This window comes from Physeter macrocephalus, chromosome 9 (assembly GCF_002837175.3).
Source record: "Physeter macrocephalus isolate SW-GA chromosome 9, ASM283717v5, whole genome shotgun sequence".
NCBI lineage: Eukaryota > Metazoa > Chordata > Mammalia > Artiodactyla > Physeteridae > Physeter > Physeter macrocephalus.
The window spans coordinates 83,748,081-83,769,675 of record NC_041222.1 but is presented as its reverse complement, the minus strand read 5'-3'; the positions used below and the strand labels follow the sequence as shown (position 1 = coordinate 83,769,675).

General features: G+C 51.3%; 1 protein-coding gene across 1 annotated transcript in view; it reads right to left on the bottom strand.

Annotated features, from left to right (window-relative positions):
• FGD3 (FYVE, RhoGEF and PH domain containing 3) overlaps positions 1-21,595 on the bottom strand; it is a 34,699-nt gene that overhangs the window by 5,241 nt on the left and 7,863 nt on the right. Inside the window, exons 2-12 of the mRNA XM_024117174.1 lie at positions 18,807-18,887; positions 17,738-17,874; positions 15,981-16,137; positions 14,637-14,775; positions 14,006-14,064; positions 11,100-11,246; positions 10,663-10,755; positions 9,378-9,457; positions 7,924-7,954; positions 6,907-7,014; positions 5,798-5,860 (exon numbers count right to left, since the gene is read on the bottom strand). Coding sequence (XP_023972942.1) covers positions 5,798-5,860; positions 6,907-7,014; positions 7,924-7,954; positions 9,378-9,457; positions 10,663-10,755; positions 11,100-11,246; positions 14,006-14,064; positions 14,637-14,775; positions 15,981-16,137; positions 17,738-17,874; positions 18,807-18,887 — 1,095 coding nt within the window. The remainder of the gene's footprint in view (positions 1-5,797; positions 5,861-6,906; positions 7,015-7,923; positions 7,955-9,377; positions 9,458-10,662; positions 10,756-11,099; positions 11,247-14,005; positions 14,065-14,636; positions 14,776-15,980; positions 16,138-17,737; positions 17,875-18,806; positions 18,888-21,595) is intronic.

The window sequence follows — 21,595 nt, the reverse complement described above, 5'->3', positions numbered from 1 at the left end:
TATAAACTCTGCAAGTTTAAGGAGAAAGAGATGCACTAGTTGGGGGTGAGGGGGACAGAAGGGAGGGGCTTGGGCATTGGAGGCTGTTACGGGCTGAATTGTGTCCCCCAAAAGTCATAGTTTGCAGTTCTAACCCCCCAGCACCTCGGAATGTGACTGTATTTGGAGAGAGGGCCTTTAAAGAGGTGATTAAGGTAAAATGAGGTCACTAGGGTGGGCCTTAATCCAATATAACTGGTGTCCTTATAACAAGAGGAGATTAGGACATGGACACACACAGAGGCAAGACTATGTGAGGACACAAGGGGAAGATGGCTATCTACATGCCAAGAAGAGATACCTGTGAACAAAAAAAGAACAAAGAGTGCCACTCATCATCCAGTTATATAAGGGTTAAGATGCACCCACTGCAGTCACCCACGACAGTGTACCCTGGAGGGAATTCAGGATGAAACAGCAAGATGAGGCATTCTGTGTGTTGGGAGAAACAGGCCCCGAGATAGATGCACATCTCAGAAAGAATTTCAGTGACCCCAGATTCTTGCATCTTCCCATGCAGAGAAAAACACTTAAAAGTATTAACTTAAGATATCTGTTCTTTGTGATATAGCAGGAATCTTTTACCAAAATGTATGCTTGACTACATGTATTTCCTGGCCAAAAACTTCGTACATATACTGGCTCCTCCCCTCCCACTTACAAGCAGTTCCTCAGAGCTGTCTCCCAGGCTATAGTCCTCAGTAAGATCCTGAATAAAACTCAACTCTAAGTTGTGTGTTTTTCTTTAAGATGACAGGCCTCAGGAGAATCCAGCCCTACCAACACCTTGATCCTGGACTTCCAGCCTTCAGAACTGTTAGAGAATAAGTGTCTGTGGCACTTTGTTAAGTAGCCTGAGCACACTAATTCTGGCCTATGCTTCCCAGCTCTGCTGCCTCTGCCCATAGACCCCACTGTGGGCCCCACTACTGTGAGGCCAGTGCTGGCCCCCTGGTACGAGGAGCCCTGGGACCAGCTGGTGCCTCTGAGGGTGATAGGGACACTTGCTCTGCCCAAGACTCCATCACCCTCCTCCTCCATCTCATGAACCCTGACTGCATGGACACTGGGTGTAAGAAAACCTTGGGCCCCCTCTCAGTTTATTCCATGCAGCTCAGGACCACTGAGCCCTGTGGGTGGAAAATGGGTGGCACAGACCTGACAAGCAATACTGACACTCCCTACAGCCACATGCCTTACTGGAGGCCACCCCTGTCACCCGACCTTGGCTGCCAGCCACACTCTAGCCCTGAGGCACATCTGTCTGCCCCACTCAGGGTTCCTTCCCTTGAGACCATCTCTCAGGACTGCTGGGCTCAGACATGAGAAGAGAGAGGAGGGGCCATCCCTGGGTCTGCCGTGGCCCAGGAGCCTCAGCCCTCTACCAACCTTCATGGTGACCCTGCCATGCCTGTTTTCCAGGTGAGGACACCAAGGGCACTCGAGGTGGGAGTGGTCAGCGGCAGGGTGGCTGGATCCGCTGTCTTGCCTTCAAGCACTTACATGTGCTGCAGAACCTTGGCTCTCCAGACCCTGCGAACAGCGCTGCACAACTGCTGAGAACACAGGGAGGCCATGGGGGCTACTGGGGCATCCCTGAGGGGCAGGGCTGCCCATGAGATGGAGGAGAGGCTGTGGCGGGCCAGGGGTATGTGGCCAAGAGCTCAGCTCCTGAAGGTGAGCAGGGACCCCGTCCTGGCCAGAGGGACCAGAGGGCAATTCCTAGAGCTAGGCATCTTGGGGCTGGCGCTTGGAAGAGCAACCCATCCTGGCTTCCTTTTTTAGGCTGCAGTTCGGTGATCAGACAGGGTCTGAGTACCAGCTTTCTTGGCTGGGTACCAGCTTCCTCGGTGCTGAAGACTGTGAGCCACCATGGCCCACGCTTGATGCGGCTCCCCCAGGCAGTTCCCGACACCGAGGGCTGGCGACCAGGTGGCTGAGGTGAGCCCACCTGCATCGTTGAGGACAGGTCTTCCTGGCCAACCATACTTCCTTTTTGGATGAGGATATAGAATAGGTCAACCAAAGGGAGGAGCTCAGATTTTCTCTTTGGATGTGGAGACTTGGAAAGGCCTGGGCCAAGTCTAACCAGGGAGGTGTGGAACCGTGGCTTCCCCAGTAACAGCTAAGCGACTTCACCCAAAGCGCTCCAAATGCACAAGCATGGGCCTGGGAGGTCTGTGCTGAGGGCCTGTTTTACTCAGCGTTTTCTCTTCAGCAGATTCACTTACAAAGCAGGGAAGCAGGAGGAAAATTCAGGTAAGATTCGGGTCCCAAACAGCGGCCCTGACAACCAGCCTCAGAAGATGGAGCCACACAGTTATCATCGGTCCTAAAGGGTGTGGACATAGGCCTGGGTCTTAGGCCCGGCCCTGTGGTGGGTGCAGCCCAGGCCCTCTTCCCTTCACAGGCAGCCCTGTCCTGGGCTTGGGGTGGAAGTGCGGCACTGAGTTTGTGCACGCTGAATGACGGGTGGCAGGGATGGGGCCTTTCACAGCATCGTGGAAGGGTCCATATGTTGCCATGGTGGGTCTGGAGCCCAGGGAGGCCTTTTGGACTCTGACATTTCTGTGCTTCCGTGAAGAGAGATGCAACTTTTGCAGAACGGGGAAGTCTTTGGATTCTGCAAGACTCCCTTGCAAAACTTCCTGGTTTGGGTTTAGCTTTTCTTAGGAAAGAGGGCCTTGTGGGAACTGTGCATCTGAGGACAACACCAGGAAATCAAATGAGCACACCAAGAGTGAGTTTATATTTCCTCTCCAAAAGTTTACATCTGGCATGTTGTAGCAAAGATCACTCTTTCTAGTGCCAGAATTAAAACCCACCTTGGGGTACTTTCCACAAATATACACTGAGCACATCTCGGACTCGCCCTGTATGGCAGGAGCTTCACTGAGCTGCCCTCCTGGGTCCACCAAAACCTGTGCTCATCAGAAACACAAATGAGAAAAACCATGGCCGGGCCATGTGTGCCGGGGCCGGAGCTGCAAGTCTGTTGCTGACAAGCGTTTGTCTGTTGTAGGGCCTGGGCCTGGCTTCGGGTGGATAAAAGGACTGGGACAAGGCGGCCTGAAATTGAATTGTGATCCCGAGCATCTGGCAAATCAAAGATGCTGCAGAGCCCTTGGAAGGCTGAGCCCCTGGGTAGAAGAAGGTGGGGTGGCCTGCACATCCACTGGCTGAGCGTCGCCATCAATGCCCAGTGAGTCTGCAGCCTGGCCTGGGCAGACCCCTGGACTGGGCTGAGGCCCTGAGCCTCAGGGGCTCTCAGTTACCTTTTCACCTGTCAAAGGAGTTCGGCAACCAATCGGAGGGGCACCCAAGTGGCCAACAGACACCTGACACAGCTTCTCTCTCTTCTCCTCACCCAAGGGAAGGTGAGGGTAGAGGGGGAGGAGTTGCCTAAGGCCTCACGTCAGGACCCACTCCATGTGTTAAAACATTAAACATGTGACCTTCAGGTCCCTTCCAGCTAGAACATTCTCTGATGGGCACTGTCTGTCATGTGTGCCAGCCCCACCTCCTGCTCCTCTCTCTCTGCCTTGGCACTGGATCTTCCTCAGCCCTGTCTCCCTGACCACACAGCCAGCAGCCACTTCCACTTTTCCCTGCATCCACGGACTGAGGCCTGCCTGTGGACTCACCCTACAAAGAATGGGGGCTGCTCACGGCCCTTGATGCCTTCCGGCCTGCCCCAGGCCAAGGGTCGGATAGCAGAGGGCCCTGCACGGGGTCCAGCTCAGCTCCCCTGCAGAGGCAGGGAGAAGCAGTGCTTCATGCAAAGGGCCATCATGGAGGTTGTCAGAGACCCTGGCCAAGGGACCCTGGAGCTGATTGGAAAGATGCAGAGGCCCCATCTGTCATTTTTCTCCGGGCAGTTAGTTACACAGATTAAGCTTGAGTGTGCAAGCTGCTTTTCATGACATTCCTAGACGTTCCAGAAAGGAGCCCAACAGCACACTGCCAGCCTCACACGCACAGTTTGGTGATTCAGAAAGCTGATGGTGGGTTGCTTCATGTGAGAAACACTTGTCTGTGACTCTGGGGTCAGCCACGAGGGCTTCACAGATGAGGCCTTGGGGCACAGTAGGCATATTTGAGGCATTCTGCACAGAGGGGATAGCAGGTGCAAAGGCCCTGGGACACGGCCAAGTGAGGGAGGCCAGGGCATGGTGGGGGAGGGTGGGCTGGAAGGAAGGCAAGGCCAGACAGAGCCACAATGCAGGAAGCCCCTCAGGGAGTTTGAGGGGCTGTGACAAGACCATCTCTCCCCTGCTGATAGTGCTGCTTTCAGATTTCCTGACTGAGTTCAAACAAATTAGCACAGGCTCGCTTTGATTCTCGCAGTGCCACCCTGTGGCAGCAGTAGCACTCAGATAAGGGGGTTCCCTCCTCTCACTTGGTCCCTGAAGCCCATCATGCCCTAGAAACGCTCCATCCCTCCATGGGAGCCCAAAAACTTCTCAAGGTTTTCCCAGTGCCTGGCAGTCAGACGCGTCGGGTCAGGGGTCATGTGGTAACCTGGCAAAGCTTCTGCTCTTGTAACAGAGCAGGGGACTGGGGCATCTGGGCACATCTGTTCTGGGGCCTCAGCAGGGGCTCAATGCTACCCAGCAGCATGGATTGTGTGGGAGGAGGGGACTAGTTTTCTTACTAAAAATCTAAGGCAGGACAGGAACACTTTACTCCCCATGATGAGCTAGACATCCGTCCCTCGCTCTGCTGCTGTCCCAGGAAAGTCAAGTCCCACCGCAAGGCCTTTGAGCCAAAGGCCAGGTCTCCTCACCTATCAAGCCCGTTTCCTCTTCCTAAAATGGGTTGACCCTAACAAGTGCCAACCCAGAATGGCTGTGATGACCAGCAGGGTGGCCCTTGTAGCCCGAAAAGAAGGAGCTCTGCAAGTTGGTGCTAAATTCAGGCAGACTTTGCTGTCCAACTGGGGAGTACCTGCCACCAAGGGAGTGCTGGCCCAGATGAGGGATGTGAGAAAGAGAAGTCGGGGGGAGGGAAGGAGAGGCAGGCACAGTGGGGAGAATGTGGGGGCAGTACCGACCTACCCATGGAAGAAGTTCCCCTTTAGGAGCAAACTCCCTGTTAGGGGTCAGGCTGGGGCTCAGGCCTCCACTCATTCCTTCTGAGCCCGGAAAACTGAGGGATAGGGCAAAGTGAAGATGCCCAGGAGAATCCCCTCTCAGGATGCAGGGTACAGCACCTCCTTGATAGTCTAGGCTTACAATTGTCATCAGACTTCACGACTATTAGGCCCAGTGGTTAATAATGATGCTTCCCTGTACTGGATACTCACTGCATGCAAGGCACACACATTTACCCTGTTACTAATCTCCCAAACTGACAGAGCAGGAGGGACTCGGGCATAGTCCCGTGGCCTGGCCCTGTCAGGGTGGGGACATGGACACAGGCTATCTGACCCTGGACCACGCCTTCTCCGCCCACATTGACTGAGCCTCCTGAGGGCCAGGTACCGCCTTGATCCACATTTCATCCAGGCATACTTTACCTGTGGTAAAGAGCACAAGTCTTCAGAAGAACTCAGTTGTGTAACCTTCACCCACCAAAGGAAACGGACATTTGGGTCCCAGCGGGCTTGCCCCAGCCCTCCACCAACAGGCCCCAGAGGACATCACTGTGAAGACCCAGGTCACATGGAAGGAGGAGGCTAAACCCTTACCCTCAGGTCACCCTGGTCTGGCCCCAACTTACACCTCCCACCCCTGTCAAAGCTGGGGGAGTCACTCACCCCTGCAGCACCCCCTCCACCAGTGGCTACCACTGCAGGCACCTCTGAGTTGGCGCTCACCATCTGGAGGGGACAAAGACAGCTGGCATGAGCAGAGGTTCTGTGGCCACATGCTGACATCCAATGCAGTGTTGGAATGCCACCATTCCTTCTGTCTGGTCACAGGGTCAGGAGGAAGACTGTCGGGGCCTAGCGTTTGCTATGACTTTGGGAATCTGTCCTCCCTGGCCTGAAGGCATCTCAGAAGAGTTATCATTTCCCAGCTGGGGTGGAGGGCGGTGGGCAGGTATGAACATCCTTGAGGCCCACCAGGCCTAACCAGCTGCATCACACCATGTGAGGTGGCCCTGGCCTTTAGCTCTTTCCTCAGGCATCTGTGGAGAGCTCGGTGCCCTGCCTTCTACGGTCAGGCTCTGTCTCTGCACCAACTTTAACGGTAGGTATGGGGTAGGGCGGGGGGTTCTGTTTCCAGGTCACCTCTTTTGAAGGTAGGGGACAGTATTTTCCCTGCCCGGGGACAACACAAAGTTTTCTTCTAAAATAGTCCAGAAAGCAGACAAAATGGAGATTTGATACAAATATTAAGTAGATAATGAGGTGGCCTGTGGGCCACAGACCAGTGATACCACAGGGAGGGCCAACCAGGCCTGGTGTCTGGGACTCAGGGCTGCTCAGCCAGGCTGGGCTGGGTATCCCTTAGCTTCAGGGATGTCCCTGAGGAATGGAGTGAGGGACCCTCACTGTGAAGTCATGTTTGGTTGTACCCAGACAGAGGGGATGGCCAAGGCCTAGGGTGGACCCATCTGGTCCTGGGTGGGGATCCTGCTTCCTGGCTCCCCCCAGGCCTGGGGACAGCTTCCCATGGGGAGCAAGCTACCCCTGCTGATAAGATCACAGCCCCTAGGTGCATGTGATAGGACAATGCCTCATGTAGCAGCTTTATCCAGGCCTGTCCTTCCCTCCCTGACCACCCCAGCTACGAGGTACAGGGGTCCCCACACGGATGCTCAATAAAGGTGGGCAAGAGGAGAGCATGGGGACTAGCTTCCCTCCCAGACACCAGTTCTTGTGCAAAGGGCCTGGGTTGCCCCAGGGACACTGGCACTCACAGGCGGGTCTGGAGTGAGGGAGGAATCCTCATCCTGGCCTAAAGAGCCACTGAAGGCCTTGAAAGTCTGGCTGTTCTGCTTGTGCTTCTCAATGGTGGCCTCAATGACCTGAAACAAACCCACAAAGAACAAGGGCCCTCAGAGAGCATTCCAGGAGGGTGAGAACAAGGGTCCTGTGGTCATCGCGTTTTCCCCTGACCAACAGCCTCACATGTCCTCTGAGATGAGGAAACAAGGCTCAGGGATGTGATCAGTGACTGACCAGGTCCCCATTCCAATCTCCACGGGTCCCAGTGCCACCCCACATGCAGTACTCCAAGCCAAGAGCAGATGCTCTCGGAACATTTTATATGGATTTGAGGCCACGTTTCCATTTCTTGCAACAGCATTCCCATCTAATATCTGTTTGAATTTCCTTTTTCTCTTCTCACTCAGATTTCTGTCTTACGAATTTTGGGAGCCACAAATCACTAATGGTTAGAGTTTGGCCTGGTGGTGGTCTGCCAACCCCGGTCACTGCCTTGGCCTCCGCTCTGACGTGGCCCTCCTGACCTGTGTCCCTACCATGGCTGGTTCTGAGCTGAGCCTGCTCTGGCTGCCCCAGGACACTGCCTGGCCTGTCTCTGGAAGCACAGGCTCCGTCCTGGAAGTCAAGCTGCTCGTCCTGCAAGACCCACCGCTCCTGCCAGCCATGGAGAGAAGGACAACACGGACCCACCTTGGAGCTGCCAGGCAGTGGAGATCCTCCCCAGGGTGAGGGCACCTCCCTGCATGCCCACCTCCAGGCCTTTATGTTTATTTGTTTACTGGGGAGCCCCAAATAAGAGAATGGATTCAAAGGTTTGTGGAGTCTGAAGGTGCTTATAAACTTGGTCACCCCATCACTTCAAGGTGGATAGATGGGTGGGTAATACCTGGGGGGGACACGGGGCCATCCCATCCCTTGCTCCAACGTGAAATGGCCATACCGCTCAAGAATTTGGTTATTTGGTTACTTTAAAACTTTAGGAGCTTCACCTGAATCCATTCTTTCTTTTCCTCTTCTGTCCTACAAAAGCCAAAAGAGTATTTTATTCATTTAGTCTTGGATACTGACTCTAAACCACCTGATTCCTCTCAGCCCTGCAGTACATGCCTGCGTTGCTCACTGCCTGGAAGTGCAACTCAAGGCTTGGGAGAGTGGCCCCAAAGGCTCTGGAACACTGGGCCAGTATCACCAGGTGAAGTCAGGCAAGGTCAAGTGTGGCCAGGTGGAGTTAAGTGTGGCCTTGTGGGTGCAGGTGGGGTCAGGTGTGGCCAGATGAAGTCAGATGTGGCTAGATGTGGTAAGCTTGGTATGCAGAGCCCTCTGTAGTGGATGTAAATCAACACTTCCCTGGGCCACAATGGGTCATTGCAAAGATCTCACGTCATTGGCGGAAGTGAGAGATGGGGTCTCCCAAGCCCTGCCACAAGTCACACACCATTTTACAGGGTAGTGTGACAATAGCCACCAAAATTTAAAGTGGACATGCTACCCTTTGGCCAGCAATTTTACTTCAGGAATCTACCAGATGGACGTAATGACACATATGTACAAAACTTGGTTCATGGACACTGCTTGCAGCACCATTTGCAACAGCAAGACCCCAGAGGACCTAGGTGCCCGTCAATGGGAACCAGCCGACGATCATATTGGAAAATTATGCTGCTTTAGAAAATGGTGCTCATATATGGGATGATTTCTCATAAATTAAATGAAAAAAGCAAGATGCAGAACAGACTAGATAGATAGAAAATAGTCATCTGTGATTTAAAAAATAGATACAGGGCTTCCCTGGTGGCACAGTGGTTAACAATCCACCTGCCAATGCAGGAGACAAGGGTGCGAGCCCTGGTCCGGGAAGATTCCCACATGCCGTGGAGCAACTAAGCCCGTGCGCCACAACTACTGAGCCTGCGTTCTAGAGCTCGCGAGCCACAACTACTGAGCCCGCGTGCCACAACTACTGAAGCCCGTGCGCCCTAGAGCCCGTGCTCTGCAGCAAGAGAAGCCACCACAATGAGAAGCCTGTGCACCACAAAGGGCTACTCTACGAAGAGTAGCCCTTGCTCGCTGCAACTAGAGAAAGCCCGCACGCAGCAACAAAGACCGAACACAGCCAAAAATCAATCAATCAATAAATAAATTTATTTTTAAAAATAAATAAATAAAATAAAAAATAGGTACATATGTATGGGGACAGAAATTCTGGAAGGATGCTTCAGAGATGGTTAAGAATGTCTGCTGGGGGTGGGGAACAGGGGGTGGGCAGAGGCTTAATTTTCATTGACTTCCCCTTAGTACTGTTACATTTTAAACTACAAATAAGCAAGTAAAATGAATAAAAACACATCGAAAGGTTATCCAGTTTAGAAAAGGAAGCCATCTGCTAAAATCTCAGGTCAAACACATTCACGCAGTAGCAGACACCAAGGCAATAGAAACCTACCGAGTTTGTAGCTCCAGCGACCTTTTCTTTCCAGTTATGATGAATGTGTGGGCTGCATTTGACTTGACGACATCCTGCACCTGAAGGCATACAACAAAGGACAAAACAAAAACAGTAGGTCACTTTTAGCAGGTCCTGAACTGTGGACTCACATTCTCAGACTTGGAGGTCTTTCCCTGAGAAGGGGGGGCAGAGGTGACCCGGTGAGTCTGCAGGGAAGTGCTCGGCTTAGGGTCATGGTTGCTGCAGGCCACTGCATGAGTCAGTCCATGGTGGAGGGTGGACCACCGACCTACTCAGGCAGGGCTAGGACCACTCATCCACCGTTCTTGGAACTGTGCCGGCCAAATCTGCCTGCTCTCAGGGCTTCCCAGGAAGTCAGCCCCAGTGCCTTTCCCCACAAAGGTACCCACAGGCACTCCCGACACAGGGATGGGAATCTTAGGAGAAGAGCCAGGAGGATCTCCACTACTCTGATGGGGTTTCTGAGGCCCCATGGGCAGGTGCCGTCTATCTGCAGGTGTCTGCAACAGGGAGCCTTCCCTCATCCCCTTGACACCCCACTCCCACAGCCCTTGGCTGGATGTGGCCCACAGGCTGGCCACTGTCAGAAGGGATTTTTTTGTATCACTAATGCAACCCTTCACTTTTTAGAATAACAAAATACTTTGATTTCGCCAGTATTTTTGGAGTGCCCGTTAATTCAAAGCACTCCCCCACAGGAGAGGGGGACTGACTCCAGCTCCAGCAGCCCCACAGCACAAGACATCGATGGACTCAAGGAATAGGGACAGCAGGGACAACAGGTCATCTGGACCTTGGGTACAAGTGCCTGCAGAACCTCATCTGGGCTCCAAATTGGTGCAGGAGTGGAGAGAGCATGGGACGAAGGACCAGGGAACAGGCAGGACGGGCACCCCATCTGCATTCACCCCAAGTTTCCCTTAGAGTCTGTAAATGGGGCCCTTAGGGCTGACTTCGCAGGGGACAGGAGATGGCCCAGGTCCTGGCATTGTCCTTCATCCTGCCAACATGAAGCCAGCGGCGCACTGGCAGGTAGGCCAAGTGGAGGGACAGGGGATCCTGCCCATTTAGCCCAGGATGCTAGGCCAAGGTGCCCTCAGAGATGTTCCCCCATGCCTGGGTCAGGATAGAAGCAAGGCTCAGAGAAGCAGGCAGGCAACCAGTTGCACAGCAGTGAGTGCTTTGGTGGCTAAAGTACTGTGTCCCTACACCTGCTCTGTGCTTTCCCAGGGGAACAGATCGGTGGGAGGGGCTCACTCACCTGGAGGCCGGAAATGTCCATCTTCTCCCGGACACTGAACTTCTGGCCCATGAGCCGCAGTTTGGGCACACAGTAAAGGATCATGCTGTTGAACTGCGATAGTGACGGGCAGGTATGGGGTGAGGGGCGGTTGACTCCACAGAGGAGCACCCCAGGGAGGAGGTGGGGCGTGGCTCTGGCAGGAGTGGGCAGGGCGAGGCGGGGCTGGGCTGAATGTGGGCGTGGTGAGGGCACGCTGGGGGTTGGACTGGGGGAGTGGCTTAGCGGCAGGGCGGGGCTCTGCAGCTGGTTGGGCCTGGGTTGGGTGAGGGTGTGGCTGAGTGGCTGGGTAGGCCCAGGCTCTGCACCTGGGCTGGGTGTGGCGTGGCACGGGCGTGGTTCTGCAGCTGGGCTGGGCAGGACTGGGCAGGGCTGGGTGTGACCGGATGGGGGCTCACCAGGAAGAGGTGGCGGTCCTGGGTGGTGCCATTCTTGGCTGATAACTTCTGGATGTGGCCCTCCTTGATCAGCTCGTTCGCAGGGTTGACGATGTCCTCCTCCCCACCCAGTCTCTCGTACACCTCCAAGAGCTTGTGCATTTTCTCCTGAGAGAGACACGGGGCTCAGGCAGCTGCACAACCACAGGGATTGGAGGCCTGCCAGGGCTGGGGACCCAGAGGTGTGTGGAGGAACCCTGCCCTGCAAGTGTGGTCCAGAACCAAGATGGGACCACGATCCTCCTGTGGGAGGGAAAACACGAGCCTTGAAGAACAGAGGTTCACCTTGCAGAGAGCAATAAATAATAACAACCGTTAGCACCATTGCTATGTGCCACACCCTGTTCTAAACACAATGTGGGTATGAATTAATTTAATTCTAGCACCGGCCTTAAGAGGCAGATGCCATTACTATCCTCAGTCTATAGACAGAGAAACAGAGGCACAGAGAAATCAAGTGAGTTGCTGGAGATGTTTCAGCTAGAGAACTGGGACTGGCTCTCTTAGCCTCCGCAGTGAAGGGCATTGGGTCAGAGGAGATACGTTGGGCAGCTGCAGCTTTTGCCCTGGACAGTCATCCCCTCTTGTGGTAGCCTTACCTGGTTTCCTGCTCCACCCTCAGATGGCCCAGGGCCATGATGAGACCAGACCTCTGCCTATCCACAGGTCATCTCCCTCTGTTCTCGAGACTGGTTGTGTGGTCATATGGCCAACCAGTACCCTTGTGGTGTGAGGGGAGAGGGTAGGCAGCTCATTGCTCCAGCTCTGGGCCAAGAGGCCATAGGCCCCGACCAGGGGCTTGAGCCAGGAATGAAGGAGTGAACTCAGCAAAAAGCAGAGGTGAGCCTACAGGAACCTTAACCCAGCAACAAGAAGCATGGATCCACCATGCTACAGCAGCCACTGCCCTTGGACCTGACCAATCTTAGCCTGCACTCCCTGGAAGCAGGCTGGTTTGGTAGCTCTTCTGCCTCTGGTATGGAAACAAGTGGTAGATGTGGGCATGGAAGCAGGAGGGGGAGCCAGCATGGAGAGTGAGGAAGAGCAGGCAAGGCAGGGCCAAAGGACCTTGTGTGTACTGGGGGCTGGGCATGCAGTGGGCATGTAGGAGAGCTTATGTGTGTACCTGTGAGGCAGTGGCAGGCCAGGAGGGTTCTGGACAGGGAGTGACAAAATAAGCAACCCATAGAAAGCTCTCAGTAGAGACGTACGGATCAGAGACCAGAGAGACTGGAGGTGGGGAGGCTGGGGTGGTGGTCCAGGTTGAGGGGATTAGGGATGGACAGGTGGAAGCATGAAGAGGGTCCCATGAGCACACATTGATAAGCCTTCCCCCACACCTGACCAGAGCCCCCTGCCGGTCACAGAGGCCTCACCAGACTTGGAGCGAGAACTGCCACACGGTGGACATGCTATTGTGGGACAGGAGTCCGCCCCAAGCCCCTCAGAGATGTAGGCCCATGGGGGCTCCTCCATGGGCTCTGTGTGAGCTCATGACCACGGAGTTCCATGAAGCAGCTCTTTCTCCTCCATTAGATTTAGTCTTGGGGAGGAAAAAAAGGGGAAATTAGATAAAAAGGATCTAGAGTGAAATGTCACCTCTTTAGGTTGCCATGGGTGCCCCACTGTGGGCTTGACCTCAGGCGCATCTGGTCTGGGGGCTCCAGACCCAATCCCGGGGACAGGCAGGTAATGAGGACACAGGACGTGGACCACACATAGCAAGAGCTGCCCCAAAACAGGCAGCCCGTCTCTCATTTCTCCTTTTTGAGAGTTGTGGGGTCAAAGAAATATTTCACTTTCTTTTTCCTCTCAAAAAACAACAGTGCCCATGTGAAAGTAAATAGGTCTCAGGACTGAGGCAACCAGGGCTGGGTAGGGACTGTGGCGGCCTGGAGAGCCGGCCCACTTAGGGGGTACCTCGCCTCGTCCAGGTTGTAGTGTGGGCCTGGGGTTTTCAGAGTTTTCCAGTAAAGCCAGGAATTTGGATTCTCCTGTGAAATGACCTGATCTCTAATTCTGGACAAGGATTTAGAAATTCTTACACCATGTCCAGGCAGTGTGCAGGCCAAACAAGGGCCTCTGAAGACAGGGCCCACTGGGTCAAAAGGCATTGGTATGGGCTAGGAGTCCTACCCATCGGCAGAGCCTATTACCCGGGGGCGTTAGATCAACAAGAGGACACCATGTCCTCCACCTTCAGGCTGTATTTGGAGGTGGGGCCTTTGGTAGGTGATTAAGTTTAGATGAGGTCATGGTCATGGGGTGGGGGAGGGGTGGGGGCATGATGAGATTAGAGCCCTATTAAGAGAGACACCAGAGAGCTTGCTCTCTCTTTTTGCCATGTGAGGACACAGCGAGAAGGTGGCTGTCTACAAGCCAGGAACCAAATCTGCCGGCACCTTGGTCTTGGACTTCCAGCCTCCGGAATGGTGAGAGTAAATGTCTGCTGTTTAAGCTGTCCAGTCTACAATACTTTGTTAGAGCAGCCCCAGCTGACAGAGCTTCAGTGAGTGAATGAACGAACAAATGAATGATGCTAACACCAAGAGCTAACACTAAATTATTCCAGGTCCTGTTCTGAGCACTTTATGTAGAGTGATTTAATCCCCACAACAGCCCAATGAGACAGATTCTGTCAGTGACCTCATTTTACAGATGGGGAAACTGAGGCATGGAGCGCTATATAACTTACCAGCAATCACCAAGCTAGTAAGGGACAGGCCTGTCTGGCTCTCAGTGGAGCCTCTGTCTTCCTGGGGGACAGGTGGGTGAGTATGCATGCTGACAGTACCTGGCCCACCCTGTGCCCTCCCTGCCCCAAACTACTGGTCCCTCGGGCATCTTCCAGGGTCACCCACACTCACCATTTTCCGAATGGCAGCGTTGGAGTGGTTGGCAGCTGTGGAGATGAGCTCCAAGGACCCTGCAGGAAGAAGACAGAGTCAAGCTGCAGGGCGCCTGGTGGCTCCACCCAGGTAGTCGCCCCACGAGGCTTAGTGTCAGGTTCTGCCCTGCTCCTGCCCCTTCCCACGGCTGTACCAGACTGCTCATGAGACCTGGCCCTGGGTGTGGGGGTGCGACCCTGCAGATGCATCCCATTTGCTGGGGGTCCTCCAGGGCTGGTATGCCACTCCCCTGTGCAGACCTTGCCCCATGCTGCCTGCCAGCTGCTGCGCATGCACCAGGAGCAGCCTTGGCAGCCCCATAAGGTCCTAAGTGAGGCCTAAGCTCTGCCAACACTTAGCAGCCCCTTCCACAGAACCATCATCCACCCCTCGCACTGCGGTGGAGGCAGGGGCGGTTTTCCCTTACACTCAGACTCTCGGTCACCTCCTTGTTTAGGGGTCACTTGGAGCTCTCTCCGTCTCTCTGTCTCTATCTCTTTGTCTCTCTCTTTCTGTCTCTGACTCTCTGCCTCTCTCAATGTGGGTTTTCAGCAGGGGCCCCAGCTCCCACTGCCCAGGAGCCCCTCAGCCTGTGGCCGGCTTGGCTCACTCTCTGCATCCTTCCAGTCTGGGGCATCCTCTGGGAGCCGCTTCAGATAGTCCTTGAGCAGCAGCTCATAGCGGGGGACCCTCTGCACGGGCTCCAGCATATGGTGCTGCAGCGTCAGGTTTCCGCACATCTCCTGCTTCTGTAGGGGAGATAGAGGCAGTGTGGGGCACCCATGGACACACATGTGGATCCCCCAGGAGGCTGCCTGGAGTACTGTACCCAACTGACTGCAGGCCACATCTTATAGCAGAGGAAACTGAGGCTTGGAGAGGTTGAACAATGGAGTAAGGAGCTGGACCCCAGGCAGACCTGCTCTAGACCCAGTGCTGGCCTTTTTATACACATCCTCATTGGAGACTGTTCTGTGGGGACAGCTGGGAGGGCCCAGACATAAGTGAGGGGGTGAGCGTGCAAGGAGTGCAGGCAAAAGGGGAGAAGGAAACACTCTTATAGTATCAGAGCTATCCTCTCTGGGGAGGGACAGGGATGCTGAGATGCAGGGGGATCTAGGACCCTACGCTGAGAAATCATGGGTGACCTGATTACAGTGGGATCTGGGGAAAACACAGAAAGTTATCAAGGGGCCACCCCAAATCCGAGCCTGGCCTCCAAACCCTCGGCACAGCGGGACTCTGTGCCCGTTAACCCTTCAGTGTACAGTGAGGAATGTAGGTGCACGTATGCATGTGTGAACACGTGTATGTACATATGTGCACATGTGTCTGTGTATTACGTGTGTGCATGTATGCATGTATGTGCATGTGGCACACACTTAAAATATTTTTTAAAGAATTACTTTATTTAAAATTGGTGAATGTGGATAATTAAAAGTCCAAAATTTTGTATGGAAAACAAAATCGTACATAAAGTTAAAAAATAAAACATCAATAGAGAAAAATAATTTGCAACACATTTGACAGTTAACCGCTGACATTCTTAACATATAAAAACCTCATGAATCAGTAAGAAAAAGACCAACATGGCAGTAGACAACAGCAACCAGAGGTGTGAACAGGCTGTTTGCAGAAAAAGAGAAAGAAAAGATCAATGCAACATTTTCCTAAGTGCTTCCACTAGCCATTGAGGGATGCTGTGGAGGGAGACCAGCATGTTTGGATCCAGGTCCTATTGAATAATAGTTTGTGATGACACAGATGGCACAAACTTTTTGAGCCACGATTTCCTCACCCATGAAATGAGAATGATGATTTGTCTCTGGAAGTTATTTTAAGGATCAAAGCATCAATAGGGCATCTGGATACATTCCACAATTTTACTGATTTTCTCCATGTTGAAACACAAACCCAGCACTGTGCCCGTGAAGCAGAGGTGGGACTGCCCTACCTGGATGCCATGGACAATGTCCTTAAATACCAGTGAGCGCTGGGTCCAGGTGCTCACCAACTCCACGGCCCGGTCAAAGTTCTTGACATATTCACCATACATCTTGAGGAATGGGGCCAGCTTCTGCAGGATGTCTCCAAGCCGGGGGTTTGTGTTCCTTTGTGGGGGAGTGAGTGAGATCGTCAGATAAACAGCTCCAGTGAAGGGCCAGGGTGAGACAGGGACTTCACCAGGGAGCTATGGGACAATGGCCTGACTCCCAGTTCTGTGTGATGGTGGGCAAACTGGTCACCTTCCCTAAGACTTACTTTCCTCCCCTGTATCACATGGGATGGAAAATAGCGTGTTACCTAGAGGATCATGTAAAGTACTTCAACCGTGCAGTCATAGAACGATTGCTCAAAACCAGGAGCTGTTAGTAATAATGGAATCACTTTAATGATGAGCAACAGTTATCAAAAAGAATCAAGAAAACCCCATTATACTTCTATATGAGCAAAGATTAGGAACAATGGGGCAATCTAACTCTGGCAATGTCATGGGAGAGTAGCATTGTGTAATAATGAATGGTTTGGACAGGGATTTGGAAATAAATTTCAAGGAGCAGAAAATATATTAATAACCTTTGACCTTGGAACTGTGGGGGATTTATCCTAAAGAAATAATCAAAAAGAAGAAAAAAAGGCATATGCATAAAGTCATCCTCTGCAGCATTACTAGGAACGTGCACTCAAAGGCCCACCACCTGTGAAGACAGATGGGCAAGCTGCTGGACTCTCGCACCATTATTATACAAGGAGTGTCTGTGCGCTGACAGTCTCTCCAGGGCCTTGAGGAGAAAACTCGTATCTAGCAGGTGTGCACTGCATCAGCCAGAAAGCCAATCTAGCCCTGAGCTTTAACCTCATGGCCTTGGACACAGTATAAACTGCTCTGCAGGTGGAGCATGTCTTTCTAAATATTTACAAATTGCCCTGGACCCTCGCTGAGCCTTGCAGGTGCAGGGACAATCCCCAATCAAGCCCTCTGGCCTCTGTGTTCTCCCTGGCTTGGCTGCAGCTTGGAGAATGGCCTCTTCTCCTCTTACCACAGGAGAACCACACACTGTCTCAAGCCGGGCCAGTGAAGAGGGGAGACAGCAGAGACCCCAAAGCAAAGCTGCAGCAGCACCCAGAACAGAGGGGGAAGCACATAATGTGGAGAATGGCAAGCTGAGGGCCATGCCTGTAATGTTTTATTATCATTTCTTACAGCTGGCAGTCCCTCTGCTACAAATGAACGGAAGCGGCAGAGGGACAGATGGACAGCCCTCTGGGGACACTGCTGAGGAAGAAAAACATCTCATTTTTTAAAGCAGAGGTGCAATATACACTAGGAGGGAAAATAAACCAATAAGCACTGTCTATTCACTGGTGTTTGCAGATGGCAAACCTCATTTAAATTCCACAAAGCCCCGAGCAGGTATTAAAGTCCCTCTAATTTGCAGATGAAGAAGCTAAGACACTGAGAGGGCTTGGGGTCAGGGTTGGCCCAGGACCCTACAGAAAGAGAGCCCAGGGCACTATGAGACAGGCTCCCCAGGTGCCTCCTGGCTTTTGGGCATACAAACCCCAGATTTAGAGGCTACTTGGCAGAGAGTATTCAACAAAACCACTGCAATAGTGTCACCATGACTCTCAACCACTAAGGGCATTGGAGCCAAACTCCCTGGGAGATGCCAGCCCCTATACTTCCCGGGCACCATGAGCTGTACTTACCACTCATTCATGATCCGTGTCTGCAGCTCAGGCAGGAGGAACTGCCCGTGGAAGCAATAGATGGAGGAGATGTTAGAGAAGATGCCTGTGGTGACTTCCGAAGGGATCCCTGCTTCCATCAGTCGGGTGCAGAAAACCTGGGCACGGAGAAGCCCATGCAGTGGTCACTGAGTGTGGGTCACGGCAGATGGTTACGATCATGCTTCTGCTGCAGGTATGGGAGCTCAAGAGAGGCTGCCATTGCCTTATGTTTTCTTAGTGAACCTTCCACTTCATCAAACTGGCTCAAAGAAACTTATGGTCTTAAAGCAAGCTTACTTATGGCTAAGAATTGGGGATGAGGCAGGGACAGTCCCCTCTAGTTGGGGACAGGCCATCTTTCTTCCATCTGCCTTTCAAGGGAAATGGATGGTTCTGATTTCCTTTCTTTGCTTTGTGAGCTACAAACAGAAGAAGCACCTGTCAAAACCCAGTTTCTGGGCTTCCCTGGTGGCTCAGTGGTTGAGAGTCCGCCTGCCGATGCAGGGGACACGGGCTCGCGCCCCGGTTCGGGAAGATCCCACGTGCCGCGGAGCGGCTGGGCCCGTGAGCCGTGGCCGCTGAGCCTGCGCGTCCGGAGCCTGTGCTCCGCAACGGGAGAGGCCACAACAGTGAGAGGCCCGCGTACCGCAAAAAAAACACAAACAAACAAACTCAGTTTCTGTTGGAGTTTTACTTCCTGTGCTCATAAACCCCACATTTGCAGGTGGACAGGGAGAGTGCCACCCACTGTCCCAACTATTTATGCAGAAAGATGTCCAGAGGCCATTTACATGCTCAGATAATTTAACTGCCAAGAAGAAAAAAACCCCCAGGTGACTGGATGAGACCGTTGCCCCAGAGCCACAAGTTCTGAAAGCAAAAACTAAGACTTTCTGGAGGAGACTTAAATTTGTCCAAGTTTTAATATTCATGTCAGTCATACTCCAACTGCAAGCCCTAGCCAATGCTAAGATAGAAAGTTTGCCTCTGCAACTGCCCACTGAAACTCTGGAAGTGGACAAAGGCAGGCCCAAGCCAGGAGGGCTACCTGGTCTAGCAGGTGCAGACGCTTCACGTAGGTCTCCTCAGTGTGCAGCAGCTCCTGGGCAATGTGGAGCAGCTTCTGGGGCTCAGAGCACTGTGAAGAGAAGAGCCATAGCTCACCTGGGGAAGATGAGTTTTGGGGAGGCAGCATAAGACAAAGGCTACCCTCTGTATGCCAGGGATGACCAGGGGCCCCAAAAGACCAGAGGAGGCTGCTGGGACTGGGATGTGGGGCTCATTTCTCACAGATGGAATTTCCAGGGAGGTTTCTGGGGAAGACATAATAGTGTCTACCAACCGCCCCAAACCTTCTGCAGCCCAGAGAGAACTCTATCTTCCCGGGGCTTTAACTACAGAGGAGCTGCAATAGCCACATCAAAATATATTGTGGAGTGACATCAGCAAGGTGGCAGATTAGAAAGCTACAGGCCCTCCCAACAGGCACATGAAAAGATGCTCCACATTGCTAATTATTAGAGAAATGCAGATCAAAACCATAATGAGGTACCACCTCACACTGGTCAGAATGGCCATCGCTAGAAAGTCTACAAATAAGAAATGCTAGAGAGGGTGTGGAGAAAAGGGGAACCTTCTACCCTGGGAATGTAAATTGGTGCAGCCACTATGGAGATTCCTCAAAAAACTAAAAATAGAGTTGCTATATGATTTTGCAATCCCACTCCTGGGCATATGTTCAGACAAAACTATAATTCAAAAAGATACATGCACCCCAATGTTCATTTCAGCACTATTTACAATAGCCAAGACATGGAAACAACCTAAATGTTCATCAAAAGATTAATGGATAAAGAAGATGTGGTACATATATACAATGGAATATTACTCAGCCATTAAAAAGAATGAAATAATGCCATTTGTAGCAACATGGGCTAGAGATTCTCACACTAAGTGAAGTAAGCCAGACAGAGAAAGACCATATGATATCACTTATATGTGGAATCTAAAATATGACACAAATGAACTTACCTATGAAACAGAAACAGGCTCACAGACATAGAGAACAGACTTGTGGTTGCCAAAGTGGGGGAAGGGATGAATTGGGAGTTTGGGATTGGATAAACAACAAGGTCCTAGTGTATAGCACAGGGAACTATATTCAATATCTTGTGATAAACCATAATGGAAAAGAATATTAAAAAAATATATGTATATATATAACTGAATCACTTTGCTGTGCAGTAGAAATTAACACAGCATTGTAAATAAACTATACTTCAAGAAAATATATTAAAAAAAGAAAAAGAAAGTTATAGGCCCTCCTTCCCTCACACATGAGTTAACAATATACAAACAAGAATACCTCTGTGAAAACTCTGGAGACCAGCTGAGAAGCTACAGCTTCCAAGGCATTGTAAAACTAAGAAGAGATTCTATCAAATAGAGAATGAAAATTGGCCTGTTTGGAACACCCTTTTGTGTTCCTCCCCCATGCAGCATAGCACAGCACAACTGGGAAGAAATCCACCCCCCCCCCACCAACTAGGTCTCCTCCCTCAGGATGGAAACAAAGGAGTGAACTGTGCATCCAAAGTTTTGGCTCATCTGGAAGCTGCCTGAGGGACTGGTTTCTGTCTTGCCTGATTTGGAATGCAGTCATGACCAGCGCCAGAGTTTGAAAACAGAGGCAAGCAGCATGTTAGAGCTGATGTTCTGCAGGCAGATGCCAGGGGAGCAAGAGATCAGAAAAAGTTTAATAGGTCTTAGAAATTCCAGCCTGATTGGCTAAGGTTTTCCCTGCACAAAGCCAGCATGCAAAGACTAGAGAGATGGTTGTTTTTCAGATGCCCAAATTCCAGCAAAAAATTACAAAGAAACAGGGAAACATAGTGTGATTAAAGGAACAAAATAAAATTCCAGAAACCAAACCTAAAGAAACATAGCTCTATGAGCTGCCTGTAAAAAATATTAAATACCTGTCATATAGATGCTCAATGAACTAAAAAAGAACACAGACAACTAAGTGAAATCAGGAAAGTGATGCATGAACAGAATGAGAATATCAATAAAGAGATAGAAACTATTAAAAAAAAAAGAGCCAAACAGAAACTCTAGAACTGAAAATTGCAATAACTAGACTGAAAAGTTCAAGCTAGGTCATTTGAAATCATAAATCAGAGAAACAAAAAGAAAAAACAATGAAGAAAGCAAAGAGAGCCTAAGAAACTTATGGGATACTACCCAAGGGACCAATATATGCATTTTGGGAGTCAAGTACAGCGTACTTGAAGAATTAGTGGCTGAAAATGTCCCAAATATGAGGAAAGAAATGGACATATGGATTCAAGAAGCTCACAGAACTCCAAATAGGATAAATCCAAAGAACCACACTGGGACACATTATAATTTAAAAAAAGGGGGTGGGAGGAGTGGGACGATATATTTAAAGTTCTGAAAGAAAAAATAAAACTGTCAACCAAGAATATGTATCCAGCAAAGTCATCTTTCAAAAATGAAGAAGATGATACCAAAACCAGGCAAACATATGACAAAAAAAGAAAATTACAGGCCAATATCACTGACGAACATACACGCAAAAATCCTCAACTAAATAATAGCAAACCGAATCTAACAACACATTAAAAAGATCATACACCATGATCATGTGGGATTTATCCCAGGGATGCAAGGATTCTTCAATATACACAAATCAATTAATGTGATACACATATTAACAAATTGAAGACTAAAAACCATATGATCACCTCAATAGATGCAGAGAAAGCTTTTGACAAAATTCAACACCCATTTATGATAAAAACTCTCCAGAAAGTG